The sequence below is a fragment of the Aureobasidium melanogenum genome, assembly GCF_000721775.1.
Source record: "Aureobasidium melanogenum CBS 110374 unplaced genomic scaffold scaffold_3, whole genome shotgun sequence".
Taxonomy (NCBI): Eukaryota; Fungi; Ascomycota; class Dothideomycetes; order Dothideales; family Saccotheciaceae; genus Aureobasidium; species Aureobasidium melanogenum.
Genome location: NW_024470055.1, coordinates 146669 through 165468, shown reverse-complemented (window position 1 = coordinate 165468; position 18800 = coordinate 146669). Strand labels below are relative to the sequence as shown.

At 50.0% G+C, this 18800-nt stretch overlaps 12 protein-coding genes across 12 annotated transcripts; 6 read left to right on the top strand and 6 right to left on the bottom strand.

The window, feature by feature from the left end:
• Positions 1-299: 299 nt before the first annotated feature.
• Positions 300-2709, bottom strand: M437DRAFT_41793 (uncharacterized protein; the record flags this gene model as incomplete). The annotated part of the gene is made up of 5 exons (XM_041020443.1): positions 300-2157; positions 2216-2353; positions 2407-2547; positions 2601-2637; positions 2691-2709. The coding sequence occupies 5 exons, from the start codon at positions 2707-2709 to the stop codon at positions 300-302; spliced, it is 2193 nt and encodes a 730-aa protein (XP_040882634.1).
• Positions 2710-3725: 1016 nt separating this feature from the next.
• Positions 3726-4116, bottom strand: M437DRAFT_81467 (uncharacterized protein; the record flags this gene model as incomplete). The annotated part of the gene is made up of 2 exons (XM_041027562.1): positions 3726-3923; positions 3997-4116. The coding sequence occupies 2 exons, from the start codon at positions 4114-4116 to the stop codon at positions 3726-3728; spliced, it is 318 nt and encodes a 105-aa protein (XP_040882633.1).
• Positions 4117-4352: 236 nt separating this feature from the next.
• Positions 4353-4676, top strand: M437DRAFT_41278 (uncharacterized protein; the record flags this gene model as incomplete). The annotated part of the gene is made up of 1 exon (XM_041020354.1): positions 4353-4676. The coding sequence occupies one exon, from the start codon at positions 4353-4355 to the stop codon at positions 4674-4676; it is 324 nt and encodes a 107-aa protein (XP_040882632.1).
• Positions 4677-5485: 809 nt separating this feature from the next.
• On the bottom strand, positions 5486-7343 carry M437DRAFT_40995 (ubiquitin carboxyl-terminal hydrolase; the record flags this gene model as incomplete). The annotated part of the gene is made up of 2 exons (XM_041020289.1): positions 5486-6818; positions 6913-7343. The coding sequence occupies 2 exons, from the start codon at positions 7341-7343 to the stop codon at positions 5486-5488; spliced, it is 1764 nt and encodes a 587-aa protein (XP_040882631.1).
• A 350-nt stretch (positions 7344-7693) lies between these two features.
• On the top strand, positions 7694-8146 carry M437DRAFT_41378 (uncharacterized protein; the record flags this gene model as incomplete). The annotated part of the gene is made up of 2 exons (XM_041020376.1): positions 7694-8045; positions 8100-8146. The coding sequence occupies 2 exons, from the start codon at positions 7694-7696 to the stop codon at positions 8144-8146; spliced, it is 399 nt and encodes a 132-aa protein (XP_040882630.1).
• Positions 8147-8297: 151 nt separating this feature from the next.
• On the bottom strand, positions 8298-8936 carry M437DRAFT_63161 (DUF1348-domain-containing protein; the record flags this gene model as incomplete). The annotated part of the gene is made up of 3 exons (XM_041024206.1): positions 8298-8651; positions 8781-8802; positions 8863-8936. 3 exons carry the CDS (start codon positions 8934-8936, stop codon positions 8298-8300), a joined length of 450 nt encoding a protein of 149 aa, XP_040882629.1.
• Positions 8937-9352: 416 nt separating this feature from the next.
• M437DRAFT_72501 (AhpC/TSA family protein-like protein) lies at positions 9353-9971 on the top strand (the record flags this gene model as incomplete). The annotated part of the gene is made up of 3 exons (XM_041025868.1): positions 9353-9399; positions 9452-9881; positions 9936-9971. 3 exons carry the CDS (start codon positions 9353-9355, stop codon positions 9969-9971), a joined length of 513 nt encoding a protein of 170 aa, XP_040882628.1.
• Positions 9972-10558: 587 nt separating this feature from the next.
• M437DRAFT_40814 (uncharacterized protein) lies at positions 10559-12669 on the top strand (the record flags this gene model as incomplete). Its single annotated transcript, XM_041020257.1, has 5 exons — positions 10559-10632; positions 10706-10824; positions 10880-11544; positions 11809-12130; positions 12335-12669. 5 exons carry the CDS (start codon positions 10559-10561, stop codon positions 12667-12669), a joined length of 1515 nt encoding a protein of 504 aa, XP_040882627.1.
• Positions 12670-13024: 355 nt separating this feature from the next.
• Positions 13025-13622, top strand: M437DRAFT_63158 (uncharacterized protein; the record flags this gene model as incomplete). Its single annotated transcript, XM_041024205.1, has 2 exons — positions 13025-13107; positions 13166-13622. The coding sequence occupies 2 exons, from the start codon at positions 13025-13027 to the stop codon at positions 13620-13622; spliced, it is 540 nt and encodes a 179-aa protein (XP_040882626.1).
• Positions 13623-14490: 868 nt separating this feature from the next.
• Positions 14491-16003, top strand: M437DRAFT_72498 (uncharacterized protein; the record flags this gene model as incomplete). Its single annotated transcript, XM_041025867.1, has 2 exons — positions 14491-15204; positions 15257-16003. 2 exons carry the CDS (start codon positions 14491-14493, stop codon positions 16001-16003), a joined length of 1461 nt encoding a protein of 486 aa, XP_040882625.1.
• A 283-nt stretch (positions 16004-16286) lies between these two features.
• Positions 16287-16991, bottom strand: M437DRAFT_9215 (uncharacterized protein; the record flags this gene model as incomplete). Its single annotated transcript, XM_041029075.1, has 2 exons — positions 16287-16399; positions 16451-16991. Coding segments are annotated over 2 exons (654 nt in total), but the record flags the coding sequence as incomplete, so codon positions are not given.
• An 815-nt stretch (positions 16992-17806) lies between these two features.
• M437DRAFT_16834 (uncharacterized protein) lies at positions 17807-18640 on the bottom strand (the record flags this gene model as incomplete). Its single annotated transcript, XM_041018877.1, has 3 exons — positions 17807-17896; positions 17954-18180; positions 18256-18640. Coding segments are annotated over 3 exons (702 nt in total), but the record flags the coding sequence as incomplete, so codon positions are not given.
• Between the last annotated feature and the right edge of the window lie 160 nt (positions 18641-18800).

The window sequence follows — 18800 nt, the reverse complement described above, 5'->3', positions numbered from 1 at the left end:
TGAGACAACGCGGCATTTCATGCACATTGTGTTGATAGTGACTGCCCCTTGAGAATTTTTCTCACACGATTAGTAGTACGATAGACTTCGATCATCTTCATCTTTATAGAGCAAATCTTTCAGGAAACACAAACAGCAATGGCAGCAATCAGTCAACAACAACACTAAAATCCCAGCAAGTATAGCAATCCTCAGCTGTAAACCTTTCTCCCTCCCATCATGTTCAGCAATAGATCCTCCTCATCTCATCTCATGACATATATCTCTCCGTACTCTTTGACTCAACCCCTGTCGAGAAGTCACAGCACTCTCAACTCGATCTGCCCAAACGCCTCCTCTTGCTCAGCACTCAACAGTCTCCTCGTCACTAATGTCAGCACATGCAGAAAGCCCTGCGCAGCAACAACTTTCGAGTTGCTCTCCGGCTTCAATAGATCCTCAAACTCGACAAACTCATCTTTGGCCTCTGAAGCTTCTACGTCAAGCACAGAAGCAATGGCCTCGATAGTAGTCTCTTGTCTCTCTTGCGCCTCAGCAATACCAGCCTTGACAAAAGCGAGAAAGTTCAGAGACTCGGTGGATAAAGCGGTGGAGAGGAACTGAGATGTACCGGCGACTTGAGTGGATACAGCAGCGGCAGGTCCGAAGAGATCAAAGTCTGTGGCCTGAGAAGGACGAGTGGGATTTTCTGCTGCGTTGTCGGAAACGGCAAAGTCGTCGTTGAAGTGCGCGTTGTCGTCGCTTTGCATAAAGTTCATGTCTTCGACATTGGTGGTGGGAAGCGCTCCTCTGCCGACAAGAGGAGAAGCAGATACAGTCAGACGTCCACGATGTGAGGAAACGATGTTGAAGCCACCGCCGCTAGCAATGGAGGAACTGGATCCAGCGGCGCCAGGGCCGTATAGTGGGAAGGGAGGCACGAAACCTGTGTGAGAGGATCCGCGTGAGGGAGGAGCTGCATGGTTCCAGGGCAGTGCATGAGCAGATGAGTGACGATCTGCAAGCGGAGTTGGCGCTTCACGGCCTTGCTCGATGGTGTCGTGTATAGTATCATCGATGAAGCCAGTGTCGAAAACGACAGCGTCATTTGATTCTGCTGCTCTGCCGACTTCATTGTCGTCGCTGCGGGAACGGACTCTTCTTTCTTGATCGTCATCGTTCTTATCGACGTCTCGTGGATGCTTTGTTCCTGCTATGGTAAGTTGGATACCTGTTAGTGCCTGGAGGAGTGCGTGGCCACTGAACATTCTCAACGGCTCTGGCATGTAGTCCTCTGCTCCTTGAAACGCGGTACCCAAACCACCGATACCGTTCTGCAAAACCCAAAAGTTTGCATTCTTGCGAGCCAGGACAAGGCTCTTGTTCTGCAACTTGTGCTGTGTCGCCATCCATTGATTGTCGAGATACTCACGGTCCCAAGCTTGGAGATCAGCGTTATGGAGTTCGAGTTCTTGATCTTGGGGTAGTGGTTTCGGAACGCGAACACGGGCAGCAGGAGCAGATGCGGTGGTGGATGAAGTCTGGCTTTGTGCTTCTTCTTCTTCTCCCCGTACGGCGGTTGGGTCATCAGTATCCACTTGTTGAGCGGCAGTGCGTGGAGTAAAAGGTCGGACGTCTTGCATGTCAACATCGTCTTGGTACATCGGAAGGGAATCATCGTCGTACATGACCACATTTTGGTCAGCGTTCGAATCTGGCAGGGCACCATCGCGAGTGACAGGCGCAGGCGTGTGTATTGAGGCTGCTCTTCCGCCTGCAGGCGCTGCATTATCGTCGATGATGTTGCCGTCAACGTCGAAGTCGAGACCCAAGCCTAGGTCTAGCTCAGGGAGGAGTCCTTCTTCATTGGCACCGAGTAGTGAGCGACTGTAGCCTCTGTTGTGACCAGAGCCACCGAAACCTGCACCGCCGAGGCCCAGACCAAAGCCATCTCCTCCCACCGACGATGAGTGATTGATGACGAGGCCCAGGTTGGGGTCCATATGTTCGGAGCCCAGACCGCTGGAGGCGGCCGTACGTGGAGATAGAAGACTTGATCTTGGAGACGAGCCTTCACCACTGGTGAAACCCAGGATATCATAAGAGGGGTCGAAGTCAATGTCCCATGCTAGTTCGGGGATGAAGTTTGGGTCGTCAGCGAGGACAAGTTGACCAGGTCTATGGAAGTCTCGTATCAGTCTCGAGTTCTTTTGAACGTTGAAGAGGGATTGCTTACTTGGCTTTGTGCTTGCCATCGAGTTCGGTCGGAGCGGCATGCAGTGAACGCAACAGAGTGCGGATCTTGTTTTGTTCCAGTTGTGCATCTTTGAGGACGAAGTTGCATTGCTCGCCGTAGACACGTGTGACTCCATATCTGGAGAGTACCTGTCAGTGACACTCAGAGACTTGCATTGTGAGACGACTTACAGCAAATTGCTTTGGAGTCTGAGTGCCATGGGTGCTTCGGGTGACACGATTGTCTGACATGCTTTGGGAATGTTAACTGCGCAAATCTCCTTGCGATCGACCTTCTTGAGGGTGGATTTTGATCCCAACGTTGCAACAAGCCTGAAGAGATAGTTAAAAGTGCGGGACTTGATAGTGCTCTGAGAGGTTCTTACCAGACTGTTGCCACGCCGTGCTTGCGCGAGGTAAGAACTATGCGCAGTCAAATCAGACGAGAGAATAGAAGGCACAGACGCGTTGCTTACCCTCGTGGCTATAGAACATGATCAAGATGCGTGTGGAAACATGCGAGTGGAAGATAGAAGAAGGACAGGAATCGTACACGCGTGAAGATAGATGAAATGATGATGGATTGAGGTGTTGGAGAGTGTTGTGATGTGAGGTGACAGTCAGAGAATAGGTTGTAAATTGAGCGTGCTAAACGATGCTGAGAGCGAAGAACATGGAGAGATAATAGTGTAGAAGATGTTTCAAAGAAATAGTTTGTAAAGAGATGCCTTGGTGAGAAGAGATGATTGAAGTGTTCGAGATTGAGAGAGGAAGGATCATGCTCGAGGACGCCATCAAGGAGCAGAATGAACCAAAACACTACATTGACCTCTTCGACCAGTCTCCTTTTGATGTTCCCTGAAATCTTGTTTTTGGCCTACTCGACTTTTTGGTCGTTGAGCGTGGCTGTCCATCTCCCAATCTTCACTTCCTCTTGCTGGCCTTGACCATATATTCAATCCAAGTTCAGTCCTGCCAGCAATACGGTCCAGTGGCCCAATTGGCTAGACTGCCTGCATCTGCGATAAAACACCCGCAAGTTTCTTTACGGTACTGGCTGAAAACCCCGGAAGGTCGCCCGTTCGATCCTCCGGCGCTCCAAAGGTAGAATACTCTGTGAGCTATGATCCACAAAGAAATTTGCTCTTGCAAGACGATTCAACATTTCCTTGCAACAGATGGGGTTTTCCCAAGCTATACAGCTGCTTGGTTTTTTGCCCTTCGTGGATCTGACCTAATCTTTTGGTCATTGTTTTTGGTGGAGGGTGCTGTGGAGCTGCTCTGAGTTCTCGCCCGGTTCGCGGTATCACTCCGTCGATGACCTGACGCAGAGTTCTCCGGATGCTCCGCTGTATGGTGGCGCTGTGAACGAAGGTCGGTCGTTTAGTCCATCTGTGACCTTCTTTGTGAGGCGCCAATCACCATGGGCACTCTCCACCACCGCCGTATGGCGAATATTTTCTCCTGAGATAGCGGGCGGTCTCTCCAAGTTGGTCATGTCTCTTGGTCTCTTACTCTCCCTTCTCAGCCCTTTCCTTCTCTAACCTCTTCAACTCTTTTAACCTCCTTCTCTCTTCCTTTCTCTTCTTTGTCTCCAACTCTTCAATCTTCTTGTCGAGCATGATTTTCTTTTGCATGAGGTTGGCCCGGTAGGTTTCCAGTTCGGTGATTTGTTGGAGTGGTGTTGCTTCAGCTGCTTTTTGTCTTTCCTGAAAGCAGAGTCAGTATGACGAGTTACAGTGCAGGGAAAGTGCAGGGAGAAGGTAGGTAGCAGAGACGTACCTGTTTTATGTCTTGCTTCATCTTCAAGCCGGCACCATACCAAGCTCCAGTTGCTGTGACGGCGGCTATACTGCCCGTAAGGACAAAGCGACGAAAAGTCGCGAATTGAGGTGCTGACATGACTTTGCCCTTCTACTGGTATCTGAGCTTGGAGAGAAGGTAGAAGTGTGGTGATGGAATGAGCCAATGGTTGCAGAGATTCATTTGCGGCTTGTCCCGCCCTCCGCAATTGCCAGTGTTTACACCTCGGACTTGTGTTGATATCATCTGTCGCAACCACCATCATCCTCTGACCAGAAGTGCGTCGCAATCTATAAATCAACATCGCTGCAAAAACACACCATCACAAATCAGCAATGTCCAACTACTCATCCCGCCAATCCCTCGCACCCACCTCCCGCACCAACCACACCTCCACGTCCTCCAACCAAACCTCACGACTCTCCACCATCCCCACTCAAGCATCCAAGCAACGCCAACTATCGCACTTGAACTCCCAACTCGCGCAACTTACAGCACACATGTCTGATCTCGAGAACTTGCTCAGAATGACTGCTGTGCAAGCCGAAGGAATGAGAGGCTTGGGTGGGTATGCGGGTGGTATGTTTATGGCTGCTAGTAAGGTGTTGGGTGAGGAGGCTGTCAAGAATGAGGCTAAGGATGAGAGGCAGGGGAGATGAAGGAGAGATGGATGAATGGAGAAGCGATTGCTATTACTGGAAATGGAGAATATGAAACAAGGTCATGGCTCTGGACAATATTCTTCTCCCTGCCTGTGGAAGGCAGGGCCAACAGCAATGGAACGCTACCCTAGGGACTCTATTGTATCATGCGGTAATCGCATCTACCCAGGTTCTGGACGAACATATCATCATCAGGGATTGATCTCTATCAACCACGACTCCGACAGCGAAAAGACTGCCAAAGGACACCCGTCAGCAAATTCAGCTCGTTTTTGTCTTCCACTCATCATTCAGGGGGGCAATGCAAGGGGCGCGACCTACCACATCTCGATGGCTGGAGTATCTTGTCTACCGACAATCGGGAGCAAAACAGCCATCTCATGCGACGGGCATCAGTCATCGCGCGTATTCTTGTTTCGAGATAGCCATATCTGCATGTCTGGTGGGCTCTAGGGAGAATCAAGAGAAGCCACTGCCAGAAAGGGTCAAACAGCAGAGCCTGTAGAGGGCTTCAGGAGAGCGAGAGGGAACGGAGTGAAAATCTTGGAAGTTCATCATGCATGTCATTCCACGTTACATATCTGTCTAGAACCTCTTTGCGAAACGGAAAAAGGCTCAAAATCGCTATAGCCTGTAGACCCCCTTTTTTTTTTCGCTATGAAGAAAACGTTGCAGCAACCTCCCATGTAATCAACAAGAAAGTTGTTCAAACCCCTCTCATCTATGATTGTGTCGTGTCGTGTTACCCATTGCTTTTATCAAGGTCATGCCAAAGGAAATGAAAATTCGGAATTGGACGAAGACGTTCATGCCAAAGCCTTCTCCTGCTCCTCAATTGACTGCTTTGTGGGCAGCTCGACGGCCTTGTACAGGAGGATCAGAGCAGAGTGGCTCTCGCCACCACCGGACAGTGTCTCAACCTTTTCGGCATCAACTTCGCTGACCTTGTCGTCGTTGAACCACCACCACTTGCCGTCCTCCTCACCGATAGTGCCGTCGGGGTTCTTGCGGCCAGTCTTCTTGATGTATGAAGTGTAGTGACCACTGTCGGCACTGGAACCTTGGTGAGTGATGACGCCACGAAGCTCAAAGAGACCGGTCTGATTAGCGGTCTCGTCGGCAGCAAGTTCGGGAGAGACGTGTGCGAGAAGATCCTTTCTCATGGCAAGAATCTTCTCAGCACGCTCTCTCTCGATCTCGGCGTCGGTCTTGTAGGTCTCGGTGCCGCCCATCTCTGTATCACCACCGGATGTGCTCATGCCGACAGCCTTCTGCTTGGCGAGCTCTGCCTCAGAATCAGGACCAGTAGCCTTGGTCTCGCGCTCCTTCTCCTTGCGCTTCTCCAAAGGCTCGGAGGCAGAGGAGTTACCGGCAAGGTCATTGAGTTCCTTCTGCATTCTCTTCTGTCTCTTCTTGGCGCGTTCGACGTCCTCCTGTTCCTTGCGAACCTCGCGAATGCGGTCACGAATAGGGATGAGCTGCTTCTTCAGCTCTTCGGTGCAGAACTCCACAGCGTCGAGCTCCATAGGAAAGGTAACCTTGCGCATGATCTTTGCCTTCTTCTGAGTGTCTCTGCGCCAAAAGAAGCGAACGAAGTGTACGGGCATGTACTTGGGGAGGCGGGATATGCGAGAAGTCTTGGTGTAGGTAGCCTCACGGCCAAGTGACTCAGAGCGCTTCTCAATCTTCTCGTCAAGCGCGATCATAACGCCCTCACGCAGGTGATTGGTGTCGCCGCGAATGTTGCAGTTGAGCTTGAAGAAGACGTCGCTACCCTTGACAGGCTCTTCGGAGGCATCAGACTCGTCACAGGTCATAACTGATTCGGTTGTGCCGGCCATGAACTTGTCAACCCAGTTGTTGCCACGGACGTTACCCGAAGACGACGATGAGGACCCATCCTGCTGGAGCTTTTGACGAAGCATCTGGATGATCGAGGACCAGGCCTCTTCAGCATCCTGTTGTGCGTAACCATGGCCATCCTTTGACTTTTGATTGAACTGAGGGTAGCTCTGGCGGAGAGCGTTGAGGAAGACGAGAGGAGGGAAGCCTTGTTGAGTCTCGCCCATCTGCTTGTACAGGTCGCGAAGTGAACCAGTAAGGTCGGTAGAGGAGCCGAGGCCACCCAGACCAAACTCGCTGAGGTTGCCGAGGCTGGAAGAAGGACCAGCACCGCTGTGAGTAGTGTCAGCTAGATGTTTGACGAGAGGTAAATTTGTCTGTATGCGCGTACCTGTCCTTGTAGGTGGTGAGAGCGTCTCCGAGCTCGGGAATACTCTTCAAGGTCTGGAGGGCGGAGTTGAGGTAGCAGGTGTTTCCAAGGTTCTGAAGACCGGCGGGAGTAGCACCAGAGACTTGAGCAGCCTCAGCCTCAGTCATGTCCTCAAGGAAGCGAATCTTCTCGGTGGGGCGGTCGACCTGAGATGCGGCGTCTCCAGAGGGAGTGCCCATCATCATGAACTGCTGACCAGGCTTGGCCTTGAGCGAAGAAAGGGCGGTTTCATCCTTGAGCTGGCCTCCCTTGATGAGAATCTTTTGGCGTTCGGGCTCAACGTTGGTGAGTGAGTAGAGCTGGTACTTGAAGGTCTCTCCAGTGGCTTCGGGGTCGAGATCGACTTCGTACTTGGTGCCCTGATGTTTGACGATGACGGGAATGGTAGCCATGGTGAATCTGCGCACACGGAGGCAAGAGGATGGCGGACCAAAGATGTTGTAAAGTGTAACTGCTTTGCTTTGTCCAAGCAACGAAGCAGAGGCGAATGCAACCAAGAACAACATCGTCACTGTCGCATCGGAGGTCGGCGTTTCTTAACGCCGCCCCGCCCATTTGCATGTGAGCTCTTGCAATGTTGTCAGTTCAAAACATCAACCAGAATTTCATACAATCGACGTCTTACTGCTGCAGGGACTGCGACAAAACTCTCGGCACGACCTCGACCATCTCGGCGTCAAACTTTTCGACACGCGCTTGAAGCATACGACCAGCATATCAACCACAACACCACATTAGAACCATGCAGCAGACTTCAGCCGACGATAGCTTCGCCCATCTTAGTCGCTTGTCGCAAAAGGCAGGCGTGCAAGCAACTCTGATACTCTCTCGCGAGACTGGCGCCATCGTCCGTTCTAATGGTCTGGTCTCCCGCGACGAGTCCTCGAACTCAGAGAGCACACTACCTGCCTCGAATGGCTTGACGGATGATCGCACTGATGGTGCTATGCCGAGCGCTGAGCACGTCGCCGAAGTCGTCTGGAAGTTCGCCAAAGCTGCTGTTGACATGTTGCAAGACCTGTCAAATTTGCCCGACGACGATGTAAAGTTGCTCAGGCTGCGTTCCAAGAACAAGGAATATGTCATCTTCCCAGGTACATACATACTCTTACATTATTGCTGCCAACCTCACACTGACAACTTCCCAGATGCCAAATTTATTGCCGTTGCCATTCATAGCACTGCGCCAGCATGAAAACATGACCAACAGAGCGACATCGCCTCATCAGATTTGCCAAGATCCCTCATAACATCACGCCATCTGTCTGTCAAGACATCGTACGAGACTACAGTTTTAGGTGCTGAGACGAGGCTGCAAATTGCTCCATGCTCTTCGGCATGTTCCCTTACCAGTGAGCCTCGGAAATATTCACCGAGTTCACATCAACTCCATCCTTGAACCAACGCTCAGTCTCGCTGATCTCGATGTTGTTACCACTCATTTGTCTCTTGCGCATCTTGCCGTCCTCGGCAAAGGTCCAGTCTTCGAGACCATAACACCTCATCCACTTTCCGGTCTCGGCGTGCTTGAACTCATACCAGAATTGCACAGCGATCTTGTTGTCACCGAATGCAAACAGCTCCTTGCGAAGGCGATATTCTTTTTCTGTCGCCCATTTGCGAGTTAGAAAGTCGACAATGGCTTCAGTTCCGCTGAAGAAGTGGTCTCTGTTGCGCCATATACAGTCGGGAGTATAAGCCTAAGAGCTGTGGTCAGTACGACGTCATGGAGACAGGATTTCAAGAGAATTGATGATTGTCAAGCAATTGAAAACAACAAGTCAGGGATCGGGGTCTGTGAGACTTGAAAGATAGCTTGCACATTCTACCTTTGCAACGTCTTCAGGGTTTCTACGGGATTTGATCAGCACCTTATTCCGTAGAACACCGAACCACAACAGAAAATCTCACTGAGCATTCCACAAATCTTGTGCCTTCTTTACTTTCTCTTGGGCAGTCGCTTGTGTAAATGGTGGCTTTGACATGTTCTCTATCTGTTTTGGCAATACTCGAGATCAGACAAGGTGAAGTGATGTCCAATTGGTGACGTGTTTGTGTTGTTCATCAAGGTGACTCGGAGAGCAATCGCTCCGCCGATTTGACTCGGGAAACCACGTTTTGCGGCAAGTTCCATGGGTTTGCGTCAATGCTGTGGAGCTCTTCTCCGTTGAGCAACGAAGCAAGAGCGGTGGATCATGGAAAGTGCCAGAGACTCACGGGCTCTGGCCGACCGGATGACTTATCGTCTGATTTCAAATCTGGACCCCGAAATGATAGAGTAGCTAAGCTTTGGACATAAAAGTGCTCACCTCTCCTTTCCTTGCTCTTTATCAGATCGTTCTACCTCGACCTCCATTATTTGACCTATTCTCACCATCTTACAAACCCAATCATATTCAAAATGGTTCTCAAGGCTGGTGACAAGTTCCCCGAGGGTGTCAAGTTCGGGTATGTTCAATTGGCTTTATACACGACTCTAGCTCTGACAAAAGTTCGTTAGCTGGGCTCCTATCCTCGACGAGGACCCTACCGTTTGCGGTATCCCTCAGCTCTACGATGCCAACAAGGAGTGGGCTGGCAAGAAGGTCGTCATCGTTGCCGTTCCCGGAGCTTTCACCCCTAGCTGCTCCGCCTACCACCTTCCTCCCTACGTCCAGAAGTTCCAGGAGCTCAAGTCCAAGGGCGTCGACATTGTTGCCTTCATCTCCAACAACGACGAGTTTGTCCTTAACGGATGGGGCAAGGTCAACCAAGTCCCTAAGGGCGAGGACTTCCTCATGCTCTCCGACAGCAAGACCTTCTTCTCTGAGAACTATGGCTGGCAGGTTGGAACAGACAAGGGCGGCCGCACTGGTCGCTGGGCCATGATCGTTGAGAAGGACGGAACCATCAGCTACGCCGAGAACGAGGCTCGCATTCAGGACGTCCAGGTAAGACGTTATAGAGGGCATCTTGCAATTGGGTCGTACTAACATGAGCATCAGGTTTCCTCTGTCGAGGCCGTCCTCTCCAAGCTCTAGAAGCGTTCGAACGATAAACATCCACATAAAATAATGTAAAATGGCGTATAAGAGACCGTACTGGTACAGAGAATACACCTAGAACATAGAAATGCCGCAATGAACTACAACCATTAATCTGAACAAGCTCCAGATTTGAGCAGTGCTTCCAGAAAACAGAGCACCAGCAATTTCATAAGTCCATAGCGCAAAGCTGTGTGCCAAAGGGCTACAGATCCACACGATACAATGAACACATCAACCTGTCGAATGCGCGTCGTTGTCTTCACAGTACAGAACAATGTTCAAAATTATTTATGTTGCATCACAAACGACCCGCTACCTTCAGTTGAAATATGGAGCAGGAGATACAGGACGGACTTCTTTCTCACGCGACCCATCGGGACCGACAATGAAGCGGTCAACCTGCCTAAAAGCCTTCTCCTGTAGTATCGAAGACTCGCAGCGGGCGCGGTTGAGAGAAGAAAGACAAGAAAGCTCGTGCCGCAAAAAAAGATCAGAGTCGACCAAGATTCGCTTAGTCAGCGACAAGCTTTCAAATTCGCACAACAGCACGCCTCTCTGCAACTACAAAACCCGCAACAATCATGGATTCTCTCGACGGATCCAGCTACGATGTCCTGATTTCTGGAACAGGCATCCAGCAGTCCTTGCTTGCTCTGTATGTCTCTTCATGCTTTGCTGTTTGACTTGATTCAGAGCTTGTCTGACTGACGCAGCTTCTTTGCCTAAAGTGCTCTCTCGCGCTCTGGTAAGAAGGTCTTGCATGTCGACAAGGATGACACCTATGGTGGTCCCGAGGCTGCCCTGAGTCTCCAAGAAGCTGAGCAGTGGGTTGAGAAACTCGATTCTGGTACGTCACCACATAGACACGACTCGGTTCGAACCCCATACTGACTGTCGCACAGCAAAGCAAACCAGATTCAGCAATGCTTCCATTACCAAGTCAGCCGAAGGAGAGCAGAAACTCTCTCCTTCAAGGGCGTACAATCTGTCACTCGCGCCCACATTGGTCTACACTCGCTCCGGCCTGCTACCCATCCTCGTATCTTCCAAGACCAATGAGCAGCTAGAGTTTATGGCTGTGGGTGGCTGGTTCGTGTTTGAAAAGCAAGAAGACGGTGCGCGAGTGGTTCGTGTGCCAAATGGACGAGAGGACATCTTCGCCGACCCATCGCTCACTCTGAAGATGAAGGGTCAGTTGATGAAGTTCCTCCGTTTCGTAGCCGCGTTTGAAGAGAAGCCTGAAACATGGCAACCTCATCGCGAAGTTCCGTTCGCCAACTTCCTCTCTGAGCAGTTCGGTCTGCCGGCGGTCGACACTCTCATGGCTCTCTGCCTCAGTCTTGAAACTCCAGAGAAGACAACCACCGAGTTCGCCCTCCCCCGCATTGCTCGTCACCTTCGTTCAATTGGCGTTTTCGGTCCTGGCTTTGGTGCTGTGATTCCCAAGTGGGGTGGTCTCTCGGAGGTTGTTCAAGTTGCATGCCGAGCTTGTGCTGTTGGTGGTGGTATCTATGTCCTTGGTCAAGGCATCTCTTCCATCGAGCCTACTCAATCTGAAGATGACGATGTCGAAGAAATACCCAGAGAGCCTGAGAAGCCTGACGTCTCGCAAGACATCCACAACTTGATCACCGAAGGCGAAGGTTTTGTCGACACCGACTCAAATAACCTCGACGAACTCGAATCTGGTATCAAGGAGCAATCCTTGGACGATCTTCTTGCTGCAGCTGGATACAGTATTGCGGGTGTCGAGGATGAAAAGCCCGCACCTGCTGCTGAGGAACCTGTTGGAAACCAGACCGCTACTACTACTGTGCCTTCTGAGAAGAAGTCATTGTATAGTGTCCAGCTCAGTAACGGAGAAAAGGTATCTGCGCAGTTCATCGTCGGCTGCTCAGAAGACCTACCTGGATCCCTCCCTGCCACTACCATCGGCACCACGGTCGCGGGTGCCCAACCCGACACTGTTTCTCGCAGCATCACAATCATCTCATCACCTATGCAGCATCTGTTCGTCACCGTTGCTGAGGGCGGTGTCTCTCCTGCTGGTGCTGTTGTGGTTTTCCCCGCTGGCTCACTCTCGAGTGCAGCACATCCACCTGTTCAGATCCTGGTTCATTCCAGTGATACTGGTGAATGCCCTCAAGGACAGTGTAAGTTTCGATCCTCTCTCATCTTTACCCTGGGAAGCACCATTGCATGATGAACGATTTTACGAATACTTATCTACATTGTCTGAAACAATAATGTCGATTAACACATCTCTGACAACCTGATCGCTTTGGTCTTCCCACCATTCACAACATATTCAACAGATATCTCTCTTGCTCAAGCAGTTGCTAACCAAGATTGAACAGGTGTCGCATATTCAAGCACTGCACTTGCTGGTCAACAAGGCCAGGAGCTCCTTGCCGAAGCTATCAAGTCGCTTCTTGCAGCTCAAGATTGCGAGGCTCAAGCTCTGTGGTCGCTCAGCTATGAACAACATGCCGAGGCTGTTGCTTCGTCGAACGAGACTTCTCAATCCAACATTTTGAAATTCCAGGACCCACCACTAGACTTCGTCTTTGATGATGCGATCATAGAGAATGTACAGGCGGCGTGGCAGACAATCTTGCCCGAGGCCGATGACTTTATGGTCTTTGGAGAGAGGAACGAGGATGCCCAAGAAGAGGCAGAGGATGAGGAATAATGAAGCTAGCTATGCTAGGCCTTACTACGAATGTTTACATTACACGAATGAGATGATTGCGAACCCATACTTCTCGTATACGCTGCCTTATTTGCTACCTTGCCTATAGTGATTACGGTTGCCCAAGAGGTACTTTCTTTGTGTTGACAAAATGTGACATGAGAGCTACCCCACATGACGTAGCTGTTTCGTTCCTGCATCACCGTTCGAATATCACTCCGGTCCTGCCGCATTGTGTTTGCTTATAACTTGACATCTCTCTTCCTACTGCTTTCCCGAAAGACAGAATTGAATCATCGACTCGAACCTCATTTACCCACAACTTCTCTCAAACCACTTCTACACATCATACGTCATGTCGTCCGACAGTCTTGCCATGTTCCGTAAGAGCCTCGGCGATGAGCTTGGATCCCTCGCTGAGCAGCATTACCAACACGAGTTCGTGCCTCACATTCCCAATCCTTACAATCTTCTATGTACTGACAGTAGTCCACAGTCTTCAATCATCGGATCGCGCAGCTCTCCAAACAGCAGCCTCCCGCGTTACAACTCACACAACCATTGGCTCCATCGTAGGCTTCTCCCTTGGCCTTTTCCTCTCCTTCCGCCTCCGTGCCAACAGAACCGCCATGTTCAATGCTTTCCGCACCGCTGAGAAGCCCGTTGCCGTACAATTCGCTGGTGGCCGTACCGAGACCCTTCCTGACCTCACACCTATGCTCAAGCCCTCTACTTTCGGAGACATTGCCACATACACACTCTTCGGACTTGGTGGACTGTTTGTCGGTGGTGAGACTGGACTGCTTACTGGCAGTCTGAGTGCACAAAGTGCCATCAAGAAGGATCCTGAGGCTAAGAGAAGGATCGAGTCTGCATTCAGAAAGTTCAGAGCTGAGACGCTGAGATTCGAGGCCGATCAGCTTGAGAAGGGTGAGAGATCATTGGGATTGTAGGAGATCCTTCAAAAATATGTTTTGTAATGAGGTTGCTTTGCATTCATGATGGAAATGATAATATTTGATACTTCTCAGGTTCTGCCGACCAAGAAATAAAGTGACTATCCAGTGGCTGGACAAAGGTATTGTCAACTATCGAGATGCACAGTCACATTCTTAACATGAATTTGAACATTGAGCCAGTCATCTATGGAGTACGTCTATAAGCCAGGCTGTGACAGTGTAGAGAGATGTTGAAAAACAGCGACGCTTAACGCGGCACGAACTGCATGTACTCAAGGAGCAACAACGGTTCGGCAGTCGCGACTGCAAGTATGAGCCCAGATCAGTATCAGCTACAGATCGTCACCACGGTAGTAGGGTTCCAATCTGCATGCATATTTGCAGCGATGCAGTATGGGCGGGTGACAACCGCAACAGCAGGACTTGGTCAAGCCATCGAGTCGACAACTTTGCCGAAATATATGTCGCCGCACTCTTGCGAAATCCATACAATCTTTAAATCTGGCTAGCTATCCATATTTGCTTATGTTGCGACAGCGAGCGATGGATCTGAATCATGTATTGATTACAACGCCTTTCAGCTGAACCTAGCCATAAATCTCGCAACCGACTGCCAGCTGAATCCTATGTATAACGATCCCGCCGGTAGGCCGTTACAATGTCACTGTACTTTACACCAATCCCCCAGGATCAGCCAATTCTGTTTCAGATCTTCGGCAGGATGTATTGATACATATAGATAAGCTCAATTCGCTGGAAACCATCTCTGTCGCCTCACGCCAACTCTTCCATCAAAGACGAAAGCATGTCGCAAGACCAGGAGTACCGCAGATGGGATATTGATCAAGCTCGTCGAGATGTCATGGCTCTGAAGTCTCGTGCGAGAGGCAGTATCTCGATTCCATCACTTTCTTCCGCGTCGCATACTGCAAAACAGGTCCTGGTCTTCCTCGCCCCGACTCCTATTCAGAATCTCCTTTACCCATCAGCCAAATCTACATCTGATATCGCCACTCGTCCAAAGCCAACAGCATGGCTAGATGGGATGCGTGGTATTGCAGCATTGATGGTTTGCTTCTACCATCTGTCATATTCGACACACGATGTTTATACGGGCTGGAGCGAAGGCCACCATGAGTTTCTACGTCTGCCATTCATCAAGGGCCTGTACAACGGGTCTGCAATGGTTGCCATCTTCTTCGTTTTGTCTGGATACGCTCTCTCCTACAAACCTGTCAAGCAGATGCGCAATGGAGAGTACGAGGCATTGTTCTCTGGGTTGTCCTCGTCTGTCTTTCGCAGAGTGATTCGACTGTATTTGCCTTGTGTTGCCTCGACTTTCATGATTGTGGTTTTCTTGCGTCTGGGATTCTATAGTCGTACGAGGGAGCTTGCGACTGATCCTAAACGCTTGCCTGGTGTTCGTGAGCATCATCCCTGGCGCTATGACACCATAACAGAGCAACTCTGGATCTGGATGAGGAGCTTCTGGGGCTTTATGAATCCCTTCTCGGCGGCGGGAATTGGCAAAGGTATCTATATGGATGGCCATCTGTGGACTATACCTGTTGAATACGTGAGTATCGGTGTAAACTCGTGAGTAGAGTCTCTTAGCTAAAGACCTGCAGAAAGCATCTATCATTTTGTATGTGACACATCTTGGACTTTCTCGCCTACGACCTGTTCTTCGAATGCTGAGCCTCATGTGCTTGCTTATTTGGGCGCATCGTGTGGATTACTGGACAATGCTCCTGTTCTACGGCGGCTTTCTCATGGCCGAGTTGGACATCCGGCGCAGTGCTCCGAAGGCATCTCACAAGACCGATTCGAGCAACACGTCGAAAATCCTCTGGTCTGCTCTCTACATTACAGTCTTTTTGTGCGGCGTTTTCTTGGCTGGTCAACCTGAAAGAAACACGAAGAACACTGCTGTCTGGTCGACCATAATCCCCCTGACTCCTGCCTACATTATCGACAAGTGGAGATATTGGACATCTTGGGGAGCACTCTTGATTGTCTGGTCTACTTCTAACGATCATTTACTCCAGCGCATCTTCACCAACAGCGTGTCGCAATACCTCGGCAGGATATCTTTCTCCTTGTATCTGGTACACGGCTCCATCATCCATACTTTGGGGTACGGCTTGCTGCAGACCCTCTGGAGTGTCATTGGCGAGGATCGCAAGGAGACGTGCTTCATTCTCATGGCGGTTTGTGTTACTGTAGTGACTATTTGGTGGGCTGACATTTTTATGAGGTTGGTGGATATACCTTCGGTGAATTTCGCGAGGTGGTTGGAAGGAAAGTGTGCCGCCAGGCAGAAGTTAGAAATCAAGGAGGAACCGGCATGGCGAGATGCCAGCGCACTTGTGTAGTCGGAGGGTATTTGGGTTGACCACGAGCTGCCTCATTGATGTTAATCCTCATCGAACATTCTGCTGCGACCCAGTTATTTGAAAGCCATCTGACCAGTGATCTTTGGCGATGTCTCGATAGCCCCCCTGGTTAGCCCCTTCCATCCCGAAGCTGTTCAGCTGCCCACTCCTGAGCTCTCTGCATCACTTCCATCCAGCCGGCAAGAACTGCGAGCAGTCTCTCTTCACCATCTGGCAGCTGTGCCCAAGGTATTTGGCCATCGTCTGCTTCCGTGCCAAAGTGGCCTTCCGGGCGGTAGTTGTGGCAGCTAGCCTCATGGCGATGAAGACCGTGCCGAGCGATGGGTATAAAGTCTGCCAAACACTCCCAACAGAATTGGTGCTGACAGCGAGAACCTGCATATTATTAGCATACATCCGGCAGATTAAGGAGGGAACAAGACTCACAACTCATGTGGTCACATCCATCGCCTTTCTCGATTCTTGTGTTGCAACTAGGGCAAGACTTTGAGATTGCTTGGATCTCTGCTTCCGAGTCTGCTTCTTGTTGCTTTTGTGCTGTACTGCGGGTTTGATACTCCTCGCACGTCTCATTTTCATGCCAGTTGACCTCGCAGACTGTGCAGTGTCTGTGACCACAAGTCTGACACGAAAAGACCAGTCCCGCTTCATGAATCTGGCCAGAGTTGCAGGTCGCCGAGAAGCAATCTCTGTAATTTGGGTTCTTGGACAAAGCTGCTCTGGAAGCGAAATGCTCGTACTTTGACCATGTCTCAGGGGTTGCGAGGATGTTGATGTCCTCTCTCTGCAAGACGACAGGGCACTGGGGGCAAGATATCTGATCCCACATCTTGTTGTAGATCTCTACCTCAAGATGATTGGCAAAACACTCACGACAGATGTCGTACCCATGTTCGTGAGGGGGCAATTGAAAAGGAGTTGGGAATCTGATGAGTAATTTCGACTCATCGCAGACCAGACAAGTGCGTCTTTCGTGGGTGTCTTCAACAGGAACAGCCACTGCACGGCGGTGGGGAGCATGAGAATGAGGGTGTCTGTTGCTGACCGACTTGAGGAGCCAGTCTGTGTCCAGCTGCTTGCGTGACATGTTGGCGGTAGTCAGTGGGTTTGGAAGTAAGACTGAACCTCTGTGGAATTGCATGTTCGCGCAATCCGAGTGGTCGGTTCTACAACCCCTTCTATCGCTGTGGTAACCACAACACGGAGAATCTGCATCGTTGGTGTATGGTGGAGCCGTACATCGTGCAAAGATTTTAAGCACAATACTGATGCAGGAAATTGAACCGAATCATGGAGTTATCGACCTGCTTCCTTTCTTCGTTCATACGTTATCCAGTTTTTGATCATGAATATGATTATTGATATGGCCGATTCCAGAAGCTGCGGTCAGGTCGTTGTGGCAATGGCAAAGCAAGTGCGTGTTGGAGCATCTCTACTTCCCTCCTTCATACCCCATGACAACACACCATCGCTACTTCCTCGACGCAGGACCACCACGGACCACATCTCTCGTGCTGCCCCTGACAACGATCGACCAACTATGTCTGCTGAGCTTTTCGAAGTACCAGGTAGTACGATGCAATAAAACAATCTTCTGATCTGGCTGCGAGTATGCTTCATTGTAGAGCGCATAAACCTACGAAAAATCATTAGTATCGAGCTGATGCTTTCGTCAAAAATTCGCTCAAACTCACTGAGTATATTAGAATCCTCAAGCTCACTCTTCCGTCGAGCTATTTCCTCCTCATCCAGTTTCCTTTGATGTTCAAGAATCTCTTTTGTGATCCTCTTGCGATCCCGTTTCCATTCTTCACTTTTGAAGTTGTCCGGCCATCCGTACTCTTCGTTCAAAACTCTTTTCGTCTCCGAATACTTCACGAGAGACTCGAGTTAGATTGGCCGCTACAACAAAATGGAAAAGTGACTTACTATCGGTCCGGCAGTCAAGATGGATCCCATACTGTGGAGCCTCATCGGTAGCCATTCCAAGCTGCGGGTCTTGTCGATAATCAATTGCAAATACTCAACAGGATCATGAACCGGAAAACGCGTATAATGATCGTCTGGAGAATCCGGATTGAAGTCATGACATAGACCCGCTTCATCTTCATCTTCAGGGCTTTTCGGTCCCTCCCAAGTACAAACCCTCAACGTATCTGATAATCTCTGATCAGCTACGACAAACTAGACACCTTACACTTCAGCAAAAGGCAAAAAGAAAGGAAACTCACTTTTCTCAGTATCCAAAACGAGGTATTGTCCCTCATCTCCCATAACACTCAACGCAACATCCGTCGCCTTCAAAAACCATTCATTCTCACCAACTTCCGGATCCCTGCCTAGTTTCACGAGTTTTGCATCGACGAAACAATTTGCATGGCTTTGAGGGATAAGTAATTCATGTTCGAGCATTAGTCCTTCGGAGCAAGGACATGGTATATGTTGCATGAGTGATATGACCTCTGGAGTTAGGTTCAATGATTGACACAGCGTCTGGTCAATCTCTCTGCCTACAGGTGGAGGGAAGTCTATATCTTTAGGGAGTAGGTAGTTCAGTGAGAAGAGAAGATGGTAGTATTCTGTGATCAAGGCGATGATTTGTGATTCAGAGTAGGGGTGGGTAGACATTGTGAATGACCACGGCCAGATTGTTTAAAACGATGAGGAGAGTGCGATGGACTTAAGTATTATGCAAATGAGAATGATATGGACGTAAAGGAGGTATTGGTGTATCACGAATGGCGGTGTCTGGATCGAACTCTCGATTTTAGCCGGC